The 13,897-nt window shown below is 42.2% G+C and overlaps 1 protein-coding gene across 2 annotated transcripts; it reads left to right on the forward strand.

The window, feature by feature from the left end:
- Positions 1-6,336: 6,336 nt before the first annotated feature.
- On the forward strand, positions 6,337-13,493 carry LOC139265281 (eotaxin-like). Of its 2 annotated transcripts, none has more exons than XM_070882231.1 (4): positions 6,337-6,548; positions 6,683-6,803; positions 8,718-8,795; positions 12,305-13,493. In XM_070882231.1, the coding sequence occupies exons 1-4, from the start codon at positions 6,473-6,475 to the stop codon at positions 12,324-12,326; spliced, it is 297 nt and encodes a 98-aa protein (XP_070738332.1). In that variant the 5' UTR covers positions 6,337-6,472; the 3' UTR covers positions 12,327-13,493. The 2 variants fall into 2 exon arrangements, with proteins under 2 accessions (XP_070738332.1, XP_070738331.1); XM_070882230.1 differs by having other exon boundaries at positions 6,346-6,548; positions 12,299-13,493.
- The last annotated feature ends 404 nt before the right edge of the window (positions 13,494-13,897 follow it).

Raw genomic sequence — 13,897 nt, forward strand, 5'->3', positions numbered from 1 at the left:
GAATAATCCACAGCGGTAACTCGTGAACCGCACCATTATATGACACATGAATTTGTGCACTGCCAATCACCTTTATCAGTTCTTTGGTGAACATGCGCAGTTGAGTTAACAGGACTCAGCCTGGGCCTCACAGTCTTAGTATCCCACAGCTTGTTAAATGCCCTCTCGTTCATGATCGATTGACTCGCCTCTGTGTCCAGTTCCATCGATACCGGTATCCCGTTAAACTTCACATTAATCAAAATTGGTTTACTTTTGGTTATGAAAGAATACAATTCATACACTTTCTCCTTTGGCATCTCGGATTGCGTATCCGAATCTGTGCTAGTCTGACTCTCATCCTCCACATGGTGTGTCGCAGCTCACTTGCTCGTCTGCGGACACTTGCGCTGGAGATGCCCCACTCTCAAACAGCCTTTGCAACTATATTGCTTAAATTGGCACTGCTATTGAAGTGGGATACATCCCCACTGGCGAACTTTGGGCAGCCACAGATTTCGTAAACGCAGCCGGATAGGCCCTGCCATGTGCCGCTCTGCCAAACGCTGAATCAATCGCATTTACAGTACTTGCCGAGATTCGGTTCTTCATCGATAATTGCTTTAAACTCCTGTCCGTCGTCATACATGATTGAGCGATCTGGATGGCCCTTTTTAGATCCAACTCCTCCACCGCCAGAAGTTTGCGCAGGATCACTTTATGGTTGATACCGATAACAAAGAAATCCAGCAGCATGTCTGGCAACACCGTCCCAAACTTGCACGGTCCCGCTAGACATCTCAGGTTGGCAACAAATTCAACTGCGCTCTGGCCCTCCAATTGAACGTGTGTATAAAACCTGTATCTCGAGATGATGATGCCGTCGTCTGGCTTGAGGTGCTCCCGTACCAATGTACACAACTCCTTGTACGTTTTCTCTGTTGGATCACTAGGCATGAGTAGATTCTTTATCAGACCGTAGATCTTTGAACCACACACAGTTCGGCCCCGATCTGTATCGTCAACCCCCTTCACTTTGTTGGCGATGTAGTACTGGTTCAAATGGCTCACAAAGTCTTCCCAATCTTCTCCCTCCCCGAATTGCTCTAAAAATCCAATCGTGCTCATTTTGCCAACAAAGGTTCTTGTATTCTCGTCGCCAAATGTTATATATGCAATAAAGGTACAAACTGAATACTGTTGAACTGAACAAGGTACATCCTTGGCTCTGCTTTATTATGGCACAAAGTGCCTGACTCACAAAATGGCTGGCCTTTTATACCAGAGCAGCACCATGTGCTTGCTGCTCAGTGGCTTCCAACAATGACACCATCTGGTGGCTACAAACAGCATGTACATACATGACTGAGGGGAAGCAGCTACCCTTGTTATTTAAATGCAGGCTGAGGAGGAGCACCTCCTCCTGGCTCCATATTCTGGTAATTATATGTGAAAAACTTACTTTGTAGGTCTCAGATGATCCCAAGGCCTCGTTTTCCTGAATGCAGCTGACCCAGATGGCTTCCCATGAAAAAGATCAGCTAAATTTAACTATAGTCCATGGAATTAATGCTAAAAGTTCATGTGAAAAGAAAGCCTAAACGCTGTGTAAAGTGCCAGTGAACCAGCGGCTAGAGCAAGCAATTGCATTACTCTTGAATTTAATTTTTCAAAATTCTTTCTTCTTCCCAACATTTAACTGATCATCTCACCCAATGGGAAAAAAACATGCTCAATAAAAAATTCCTTTTGACAAACAGGATTTGATCCATACATCTGACTGATCCACTGTAAGCAATAATTGTTAAACACGCTGGATTTTCGGCTTTGCTCATTTCGAGGCAGTAATGGTGGCGGGGCGGTAAAGTTTGCGCCTGGGAATAGTTTGCGCCTCAGTCATCAAAATTGGGCAGCTGGGCCCTGAATGTGGGGCGGAGTGTTAAGGGAGGCATTGTACGATTCTCTTAGGGTGCTGATCATGCGAAAATCCTGAGCTCATCTCTGAGAGAGGCCTAGGGAGAAAAATGAAAAAAACCCAACAAAAACCTTCCCAATACATAGCCCACACCACCACAACATAAGTTGCAAAAAAAAAGAAAAAGCAATCACACTCATCTGAGGTGGACATTACCTACTCACTGTAGCCGCTACAGCTCGGACCTCCCGCTTTCACAGATGATCCCGGCAGGGTCGGGTAGGACTCAAAAATCAAACTGGTGTCGCAACCAGGGGCGTTGCACACTGGCTTGCCCATTCCAGGTGGTACTGCTCCGCACGCCGCCGAGACTGGCCTCGAAAACCCTGGCAGGCATTGGAAGCTGGCTGTCCACCCAGAAGAGCACACCGCCGCCATTGCCGCCCCTCTGGGGCAAAAACGGAGGTCGACAGGACTGGAAAATCCAGCCTATGTTTCAGTTTTGCATATTATACCTTGGCTTGACAACATTAGTCTTCTGCTTATATATTGATATCACGGGTTACAATTATACACTTCCTGTTTAAGTCTATAGTTTGATTGTGGTTTAGTATGAAGTCATATTACCTCCAAATTACTAGGTAAAGAAGAATAAGCTTCCTCTATAGCGCATTAGAACCACGTCTGTCTTACACCTTCGATAAATCTTAGGTAATCTTATCTTGTTTGTTCTCATTCACTGACCTCCTTGCGACACTCTCGGGGTAATTTTGTGAGCGTCCAATCCTGGTTTATTTCAAAACCACACTCACTTGCTGGCAGTGCCATTTGGACATAGGGCTACAATTCTGCACTCCCAACTGTCAAGGCTTCAAGCCAGGAGGAGAACTTTGTAATAAAAATATTTCTAACCCCCACAACCTAGTCATTGATGTAGTGACATTCCTCGCTAGGTATGTCGATGGGGCAGGAAACAGCATCGACCTGAAAGACTTGCACGGGATTGGGACCAGCAAGTGCCAGATCCAGGTCACCTTGAAAGTGGACGCCAGCAGAACCATCCTGCACCCACCCTCCAGCTTCGTCATTGGAGGAAGTCGGGGCTACATGGTGTACGCCGGCCAACCCAACGTGTGCCGGACCTGACGGGAAAGCAGGCCACGTGGCGGCAAGCTGCAAAACAGTCATCTGCCGCAACTGCAAGAACGAAGGCCATCAGACAAAGGACTGTAAAGAGAGCAAGTGCTGCAACCTTTGTGGTCAGGCTGGACATCTTTACAAGAACTGTCCCAAATGCAACTTAAGCTATGCGCAGGCGGCAAAGAACATTGTACGAGAGGAGGAGGAAGCTGAGGAACACAACGCCCCAGAGGAGACCTACACCCTCCCCCCCACCAACACGCTGTGCAAAGAAGCAACCACCCTTGTGGACACCTGACAAGTCAGGGAGGAAGAGAAGCCTGCTACGGTGAGATGCGAGACACCAGCAGCCAGCAGTGAAGCTCTCCCCCAGCACACCGAGTCCATGAACGAGGAGGCAGCAGAAGATGGAGAGGGATGGCAGACCATCAAAAAAAGGCCCACAAGCCTAAGGAAAAGAGGCAAACAAGGCTGAAAGGAAAGGGAAGAGGCGGCTAACGTCCACGACGGACAGCAGCGGCAGCAACTCATCTGATGATGAAGGGCGAGACAAAATCCCTCACTACCGCCACCACAAAAAGAGGCAAAACACCAATCCACAGCCCCAGGTGACCGGGAGCAGTGAAGCGACCAGTGCCGCCCAGCTCCGGGAAACCGGGAGCAGCGAAGTGCCCAGCACACCCCACCTCTAGAATACCGGGAACGACACAGCGACCAATGCACCCCAGCTCCAGAACATTGTGAGTAATGAAAAGAAGGAACCACCAACACCAGGCGAGGACAGCGCAGATGACAAATGGGACTTTATGTCAATAGTGCTGCAGTCCTTGGTCGAAGCACCCCCACAGCAGAGGACGACTCGTATTCCAGCCCAGGTGCAGTAGACTTTTTTAGCGTTGATCTATGGATGAGTCTTCGAAAGGCCTCACCTGCATCAACATGCACAAAGGTCTGTTTATCTACAACCGGTGCCCGTTCAGGATTCGGTCGGCCACGGCAATCTTCCAGCGGAACATGGAGAGCCTGCTAAAGTCGTTTCCTTGTACAGTGGTCGTCCAGGACGACATATTGGTTACAGGTCGGGACACCATGGAGCACTTGAAGAATCTGGAAGAGGTTCTTTGTCGGTTGGATCGCGTGGGGCTCAGGTAACAGTGTACGTTGTGTATCCTATTACTCCTTCTAGGCTTTTTCCCAGTGAAAGGAGTAAGTGCAGTGGCTGCTGGGTCTCAATAGAAGCTGATTGGGATTCAATTGGCCTGTATTTGCTCATACCAGGTCATGAGATAGCCCTGTAACTGTACCACATCTGTTGCTGCTGTGACTAGCCAATTCTGCCCATTTCTGACAAATGTACTAAAATTTCAAGGTTTGCTCACATTTCAATACACTGTCCCACAGTTGTATGCTTAAGTGCATGTCCGTGTGACAGTAAGTGTGAGAGAGTGAGTATGTGAGGAAAAAGTAACAGGAAAAAGATGGAGGTAAATCTGAGCCATGCGGATGACCCTCACTTGCCCTCCCTATATACCCTCTGGACTAATGGTTCTCAGCATGACCTCTTCAAAGGGACTTTAGGTTATGAACTTGCAGTGCGTCCTCCTACATGGGTCCGCTCCCTCCTGTGATGTGCCATCTTGTCCTGCACACAGAGAAATAATCTTGAAATATCAGAAATGTCAGGATCACATGCATCACCTGGCTAGGCTTGATGGAACAATTTTCTGTGTGCAGATCTTTGAAGATGTAAATGTCTCATTTGAAAGTAACATCTGCAAAGTGTGATCTGCTATCGTCCAAGCCATGCAGGTCAAGCAAGCAAACAGCTGTGAAACTTTCTGAGTGCTTTGATCAGAGCCAATGTGTAACAGATTGTCAGGAATTCATATGTGGCATTCATATTTTGCCCATCTACTTGGTGTAAGGTACTGTTCAGAGGCATATTTTGTCCAATTGACAAACCATTTCCTCATCTGTTTTTATTTTTTTATTAGTGTTGGAGCCTGCATTCACATATTCTCCTCTCAGGAATTCTGCATGTGAGGTGGCTGTCCGAGAGTGAATAGAGTTAATAGAGCAGCCCACCTTTTGATCGCTTTCTGCAGCAGCACTTCCACTGCTGCAATGTGAAGTGGATTGTTCGCCATGTGCTGCTTCCTATGCTCAATGATCTTCAGGCTCTCTAGTATTTTGTGCTGCCCAAGAAAAAATACTTGCCTTTAAATGGCTGCTGCAACCTTTCAAGTAGCCGCAGCTTCACCGCAAATCCCACCGTGCGAGATCCCAGCAGTAGGCAACTGAAGTCCAGAATAACCAACGATGGCCAACCCCTGAAGTTCTGCCATGCACAGTGCAGGCAGATATCAGGCATACTGTGTGCTATTACTGTGCTCTGGTTCTCCAACAAAGGAAAATTCAACTTCAGATCTATAATGAATTAGCTTAGTTCAGCCATGGCCGCACAACTCACTTCAATAATCTGGGTTAGAAAGGGATAAAGATGCAAACAATGTAAGATATGAGCAAGGTGAGGCTCAGCTGTGATAGCCAGCTCACTGTTTAGGCTCAGTTATGGAAAACTCTCCATTTGTCTGGATGAGTGCAGCTACAACAACACTCAAGAAGCTCGACACAATCCGCTTGATCAGCAGCCCACCCACACCTTAAACATCCAGTCCCTCCACCACCGGCGTGCCGTGACTGCAGTGTGTCCTATCTACAGATTGCACTGCAGCAAGCTTTCTTCAACAGCACTGCCCAAACCCACCACCACCACCACCGAGAAAGACAAAGGCAGCAGGTGTGTGGGAACACCAGCACCTTCAACTTCTACTCCAAGTCACACACCATCCTTACTGGGACATTCCTTCATGGTCGCTGGATCAAATTCCTGGAACTCCCTACCTAACAGCACTGTGGGAGTACCTTCACAGCACGGACTGCAGAGGTTCAAGAAGAGCCACCACCACCTTCTTAAGGGCAACTAGGGATGGGCAATACATTCTGGCCTTGCTAGCAATACCCGTATCCCCAGAATGAATATAAAAAAACACCACTTCTTTCAGCAGATAAAAGATATCAGGAAAAATTAGAGGGAAAAATTTGCAGATATATTGCGACAGAAGGATATATATTTCAAAAGCTGTGGAACAAGTTCTCAGCAGTGAAAAGAGTTAATCTTGCTGTTTGGATTTTCAAAAGTGAATAATTACCTTCTCCCGAGTCTTGAAAGCAACACCTCATTCAAATTAAACCACATAGACGTAACTGACAGAGACTGCAGACCGCTTTCCTGTGCCGTTTGTCATAACAGCTTCAAAAAAGGGAAATATGTAAATCGCGGCAAACACATCAGAGCAAAGCCATTTGCAACCTCATTGCAGCAGCTCCTGCTGAAGAGTCAGATTGCAAATAAGAGACATTTCTCAGGGGTCTACAATGCATTCCAGCAGCTCGCTCCAAATTGCTGTCATTTTCCTGCTGTTTGGCACTATCTTTGTGTCAAGCAACTCATGTAAGTTTTGCATTTTTTAAGTCTACTATATTTAAAGACCAGATTCAGTATTTTGATTTGAAACAGGTTGCATGATCTAATCGTCATTCTGTACAGTTTGTCTCGGACTAAAGTAGAATACTTGTATTTTTCAGATCTCCGGCCAAGCAGAGTTACCACAAACTGCTGCAAGAGAGTGTCTGCAAGGCATATCTCCTATAATATCACACATTATAGGATCCAGAATTCCCTTTTTCCATGTGTGGAAGCAGTAATGTAAGAAATTATTTTAATCAAACCATCTTCAAATGTTCAATGTTCAGCTGAATCTTTTAAAAATCCAAGGGTTCTTTTTAGTTTGTTTTCTTTTTCTCCTATGGTTTTCTCCTCTTCTTTCCTCTTCTTTCCTGGTGCTGGGGTGGAATCCCACTCCGCCCTGGGTATATTTTCAGGCAGAATCTCAACTGGCATTACCTGTGTTTGGATGTTGGTAGAGAGAGGATATTGTGCTTGGCCAACACACACCATCTTGGCACGCCCAATATAAATTACCATCTAGGCACTCGGTGCTGTGGAGCCATACCCCATGTGTTATGAGCTGCAGCCATCATGAGGTATGGGACAGGTTGGATAGACCAGCTGGTCTTTTGCTGCCCAACAATTCCAAATGTTCATATGTTGACCATTTACATGCGAAGGGGTCTCAAGGAAGAATATAGAAGCAAGTAAAGAAATTGTAACATATTGGTAAAGTGCAACAACACACAATGGCACAGCAGTGGGGAGGGTGGAAGGGAGGGGAATATATACATTAGCAGGCAGAAATTGCCCATTTCTTTTGACATGGTGACGGTAAATTGTGAAAAATAATCACCAAATTTTGTTGTATTTTCTGATTTCCCATAAAGAACAAAGGTCAGGAAATGTTTTATATCCTAAAATCTTTTGACACATATTGGCAAAGTCTTTTATTGATAGAGAGTCATTAAAACCTTGCTTGCATCTAAATGGGCTGGAACCGTGAGTTTCCCATCTTACTGACTGGGTTCAAAACAATCGACCAAGATACTGAGATCAATGGATTCTTGTAAATAATGCATGTGTGACATTAAACTAACATATCCAATTATGTATCAGCTTAGAAATGACGACTGTTGATATTAACAGAGACCAAATGACATTCCTCTGTCTACTACATAAGGCATTAATCATTCAGTTAAAATGGGTTAGCAGCAATGGTACAATAGTGGACTGGATAATTTCACACAAATGTGTTAACTGTTCATCGAGGATACTCAGTGTAATACACCTGATACAGCCAGTGCACTGCACCCAATACTCTACCTGATAAAATATAGTACAGTGCAGTATATCTGACAAACCAGCTAAGAACACTGTACAGCTAGTGCACTTCAGGTGATCCTGAAATTGCTGAACTTTAGCTTATGTTGTATTAAAAGGCACAATTTAACAAGAAAATATTTAAATAGCACCAGATTTTGTTACAAAATCTCCTTTGAATTAAAATGGGTTAACAGTGCTGGTTAATAGTGGTCTGGAGGATTTCACACAAATGTGTTAAATGTTCATCAAAAGGAAATGCCACAAATGTGTTGAACGTTCATCCACAATGGTGCTATATAAATTCAAATAGTTGTTTCTGTTAGGTCCATGTAAATAAGTAGCCAAGCATCTAATTTGTACTGTTAATAGCAGATTTTAAAAAGTGTGTAGATAAGCACCAATCTTCCATTACAAGTTTCAAAAATCAGCCATAAAACACAAATACAAGATAAACCCTGGTTAATTCCCATTAGTGCCATTGTTTTTTTTCTGTACTGTCTCATTGTAATCCTCAATTTGCACTATTATTCCACATATGAAACCTGCTTATAATGAACCTGGCTTATACAATGAGATACCAATTATCAGGAAGAAAATGTGGCAATCACTTAACTTCACGGTCATAAGGAATACAATAGTGCTTCTATTCTAGCGGCATGACTACTTAAAGTGAAAATTCGGGATTCTTCCTATATTTTTCCCAATATATAACAGGCAGTAAAATGCACTTCACATATCAATGATGACTGATGGCTCCAGTCATAAAGCACTCAAACTGTGCACACAATTCTTTGTATTTAACCTCTTCAGAGTTCTAAAAATGTTCTAATGCCTCTGCTGTTTTAGTTTCTACACGGTGGAGAAAGGACCCATCTGTTCTAGACCTTCTGCACGCTGGGTGCCAAGAAAGATCAGGGAGATCAAGTAAGTTGAACTTAATGTTAATAGAACATTTATCTGCTTGGCTAGATACGTATTTACTTTCGGTGCTTAATGCAATTCTAATTTCTTCTGCTGTGGTGCAAACATTTGCAGCCTGAATATTCAATATCAATGGGAAATGCAACCAGTTCTTTTAACAGAGTGAAAAAGAATAAGATTCATTTCAGTGTTTTTAATTAATTTTGTCTGCGGATTGACTTTTTTAAGAGCACTTTTGTCACTGAGAGGGATATAGTACTCCAACAATGGATTGGATTGCTTCTTGGTCTTGAAAACCCCTATTGAAGATACCAAAAATGCAGGTTTCTCTTTATTGGTCTTCGATAGGGACTGGAACCACACAGGTAGAGTAATAAGGGGGAGCACAGTCAGAGGTCGCCGCATAAGCACCGATCTTCTGGAACCCTTGCATCAGAGTAAAAATACCTTCAGTTGAAACAGTGAGCGCAGATGACAGATGATAAACTGGTTTGAAGAGAGTTATTGTCCTGAGCAGTAGGAGGGAGATAAGTTAACAGTAATCAACATAAAACCATTTTTCACTTTGTAACTCCTCTAATCAGAAACTCCATGATGCCATCAGTACTGCCTCTACAATACTCTGGTACAGGTCAGCTTTATCTGATACTCCAGCTGATATAGCGTTTTATTACAGGTGCGCTGCATCTGATACTCTGACGTATACAGTACAGTCAGAACAGTACTCCTGATAGACCAGCTGATACAATACAGTAGTGCTGCCACTGCGCAACACCTGATACTTTACCGCATAAAATAGAGAATGGTGCAGTATATCTGACACTTCAGTTAAGCATACAGTACAGATAGAGCACGCCAGTTAATCCTAAAGTTGCTGAACTTTAAGGTTATGTTGTATTAAAAAGCACAATTTAACAAGAAAATATTTAAAATCAACAGATTTTCATTAAGAAATCTTGTTCAAGCTATTATGTTAATTTACCATTATGCAGATTATGCTCTAACAGCGAACAGCTATTCTCACAATGAGTATGCTTTTCCCTGACTGCCCCATGTTTGAGTAAATTTCCCACAATTAATATTAATTATTAATATTCCCTCTCTCTCCTCTATTTTCCAGCTTCCCCCTTTCTCACACATCCTTCCTTTCTCTATTGTATTGATACTTCTGTATTGAGTGTTTCTTTGACTTTTGTTCCTATTGTTCCTCTGACTATACCATCCTACATGCTCTTCCTTCTCTCTGCAACCTCCCCATGGTGAAGCCTGCTCCGCCATTTAATACAATCATGGCTGATCCGATCATGGACTCAGGTCCACTTCCCTGCCCTCTCCCCATAACCCCTTATTCCCTTATTAAGAAACCGTCTATCTCTGTCTTAAATTTAGTCAATATCCTGGCTTCCACAGCTCTCTGAGGCAGCGAACTCCACAGATGAGAGAAGAAATTCCTCATCTCAGTTTTGAATAGTCGGCCCCTTATTCTAAGATTATGCCCTCTTGTTCTAGTCTCCCCTATCAGTGGAAACATCCTCTTTGCATCCACCTTGTCAAGCCCCCTCATAATTTTATATGTTTCAATAAGATCACCTCTCATTCTTCTGGATCATTAACCTTAGAATAAGGGGCCGTCCATTTAACACTGAGATGAGGAGGAATTTCTTCTCTCATCTGTGGAATTTGCTGCCTCAGAGAGCTGTGGAGGCTGGGATATTGAATAATGAATAGAGGCCCAACCTCCTCAACCTTTCCTCTTAAGTCAATCACCTCATCTCTGGAATCAACCGAGTGAAACTTATCTGAAGTATACCTCCAAAGGAAGTATATCCTTTCGTAAATATGGAAACCAAACTGTACGCAGTATTCCAGGTGTGGTCTCACCAATACCTTATATAGGTGTAGCAAGACTTCCCTGCTTTTATACTCCATTCCCTTTGCAATAAAGGCCAAGATACTATGCTTGCTGTACCTGCATACTAATCTTTTGTGTCTCATGCGGTAGTACCCCCAGGTCCCACTGTACTGCGGCACTTTGCAATCTTTCTCCATTTAAATAATAACTTGCTCTTTGATTTTTTTCTGCCAAAGTGCATGACCTATACTCCATCTGCCAAATTTTTGCCCAGTCACTTAGCCTGTCTATGTGCTTTTGCAGATTTTTTGTGTCCTCCTCACACATTGCTTTTCCTTCCATATTTATATCATCAGCAAACTTGGCTACATTACACTCGGTCCTTTCTTTCCAAGTCGTTAATATAGATTGTAAATAATTGGGGTCCCAAAACTGATCCCTGCGGCACCCCACTAGTTATTGATTGCCAACCCAAGAATGAACCATTTATCCCGACTCTTTATTTTCTGTTAGTTAGCCAATCCTCTATCCATGTTAATATATTACCCCCAACCCCGTGAATTTTTATCTTGTGCAGTAACCTTTTATGTGGAACCTTGTCAAATGCCTTCTGGAAGTCCAAATACACCATATCCACTGGTTCCCCTTTATTCACCCTGTTTGTTACATCCTCATAGAATTCCAGCAAATTTGTCAAACATGACTTCCCCTTCATAAATCCACGCTGACTCTGCCTGACCGAATTATGCTTTTCCGAATGTCCTGCTACTGCTTCTTTAATAATGACTCCAACATTTTCCCCACCACAGATATTAGGCTAACTGGTCTTTAGTTTCCTGCTTTTTGTCTGCCTCCTTTTTTAATTAGGGGCGTTACATTTGCAGTTTTCCAATCTGCTGGGACCTCCCCAGAATCCAGGGAATTTTGGTAAATTACAACCAATGCATCCACTATCCCTGCCGTTACTTCTCTTAAGACCCTAGGATGCGAGCCATCAGGTTCAGGGGATTTATCCACCTTTAGTCCCATTATCTTACTGAGTACCACCTCCTTAGTGATTGTGATTGTGTTAAGTTCCTTCCCCCCCATAGCCCCTTGACTCTCCACTGTTGGGATATTGTTTGTGCCCTCTACCGTAAAGACTGATACAAAATATTTGTTCAGAGTTTCTGCCATCTCCATGTTCCCCATTACTAATTCCCCGGTCTTGTCCTCTAAGGGACCAACATTTACATTATATACCTATAGAAACTCTTGCTATCTGTTTTTATATTTTATATTTCACAGGATCTCAAACCAGTGGCAGTCCTTACGGCCCTCATTCTTTTCTTCTGCTACAATCTTGACATCACCTTATAACTAATTTCTAATTGACCTCATCTTCGCTTTCACTCTTTTCAACCTTGGTACATGGGCCTTGACCTTTTACCTAAGTTTCTCAATTTAAAAAATCCATCTCCCCTCGCTCATGCTGTCTGTGCCAGTTTTCATGTTGATTTTTTCTCCCGGTCTTGGCACCTGTCTTTCTGTTGTTCATTTTTGCAAATATCGTACTTTCCTGAAAGAGATGTTCCAGCATTGTATCTATTCATTCCTATCAAAGCCCAAGTTCATTAACAGGATATATCTTATTTTCTTCTTTTTTTCTTTCAAGTAACAGAATGGAGCCTGGCAGTGCCTAACAATGAGAAAGAGATGAAGACATGTTTTCAGTTATGCAAATATCTGTATTTTTTTGCTGTTAAGATCTCCAAGTCACCTATTTCTTACAAAAACAGATCTCAAATTTTCTGTTCATAATAATGATCAAGTAAAAATTGCATTGGATATTTGAATTCTCTGAACTTCTCACAACCCACGATTGGAAGGTCATTTTTTAACAATGAACGTCAAAATGTTTTATTCGCACCTTGTAAATTGAATTCTCAAGTCAGTCATAGCACATAGCAATGAAACTGATTTCTTTAGAATCATTCAGAATATTTCATCTGTAATTCTACAATCTTTCCATTATTTTATTACTTAGCTAAACTTTATGCTTTGGAATACTCTATGTGCTATGCTTCAAAGCTTAATGTAGACACAGTTTTATGTAGAACGACAACAGAAGTAATACATTTTAATGCCTTAAATGTAACAATGATATGATACCTGAGAGCACTGTTAGATCTAGAATTCCAAAGAAAGAGCTCTACTCAGAATTCAATGTCTCACTTGCAGAAGTCCAGTCTATTATAGGGTAGTTAAAGTGGAAAACATGTTTGTGCAGTAATGATATTCTGCTCCAGCATGTCTTCCGCATGTTTTATATATAAATTTGCATGAGTGTTTTATATTGCTAGTAAGCTCAAATTTGTAACCATTCTGTAACTTTTAGTTCGAATGTTTTTATTTACATTTTTGTTAGGTAAGGGTATTAAGGGGTACAGATCAAAGGCGGGTAAATTAAGTTGGAGGAACAGATGAGCAATGCTTTAATTGAACGGCAGAACAGGCTCAAGGGCTTGAATGTCCTACTCCTCTGTTCATAAAATGACAAGCATTGGATGCTTGGACACAAAGATGGATCTGACAAAGCTTGAAAGTGCATTGCAATGCTGAAATTGAATTAAGAGCTTCAGGGAATATTATAAATAAGAGTTTCATTGTTAATGTATTTTTTTTGCAATATATCCAGCCATATTAAAACAGTGTTAGGGACGCTGTAGTGATATTATTGAGGCAGCATTAGTCATTAATAAGGAATTTATTTCAGGCATATTCCTAAGTATGATACACATTTATTTTTCTTTTCTGCAACCTTGAATTATTTTGCTTATTAATAAAGGATAATGTATCCTGCAAATAAATTGCCTCATGTGTATTCCTTAAAACCACACTAAACAATCATATTTCAACAGCTATGATATTCCAACAGAAAATCCGAAAATATTTTCCATGAATTTCCTTGGAATCAGAAATACTCATAACATTCCTGTTAATTTCTGATTTGAGTATCACAGATACTACATGTTTTAAACAGATTACTTCCTAACCAGTGTCTACACAAGATAAAATCTCTCCCCGTTAAATTTTACTGGAGCCGTATCTATGGCTTTTTCATTCATGAATTGTCCATTTAGCCTCACTGTGGAATAATTTATGTCAGCTTGGCTCAGTTGACAGCACGTTTGCCTGAGTCAGAAAATCATGGTTTCATGACCCGACTACCAGCTTAATCATGTACTCACACACATATGCTGTATTCTCATTG

The sequence above is a fragment of the Pristiophorus japonicus genome, chromosome 6 (genome assembly GCF_044704955.1).
Source record: "Pristiophorus japonicus isolate sPriJap1 chromosome 6, sPriJap1.hap1, whole genome shotgun sequence".
Taxonomy (NCBI): domain Eukaryota; kingdom Metazoa; phylum Chordata; class Chondrichthyes; family Pristiophoridae; genus Pristiophorus; species Pristiophorus japonicus.

What these genes read in the sequence shown, in the direction of transcription:
- LOC139265281 (XM_070882230.1), top strand. Translation starts at nt 6,473, where the DNA reads ATGCATTCCAGCAGCTCGCTCCAAATTGCTGTCATTTTCCTGCTGTTT. An exon ending in CTTTGTGTCAAGCAACTCAT is followed by an intron (nt 6,549 to 6,682) that starts GTAAGTTTTGCA and finishes TGTATTTTTCAG; the next exon opens with ATCTCCGGCCAAGCAGAGTT. An exon ending in AGAAAGATCAGGGAGATCAA is followed by an intron (nt 8,796 to 12,298) that starts GTAAGTTGAACT and finishes TTTTCTTTCAAG; the next exon opens with TAACAGAATGGAGCCTGGCA.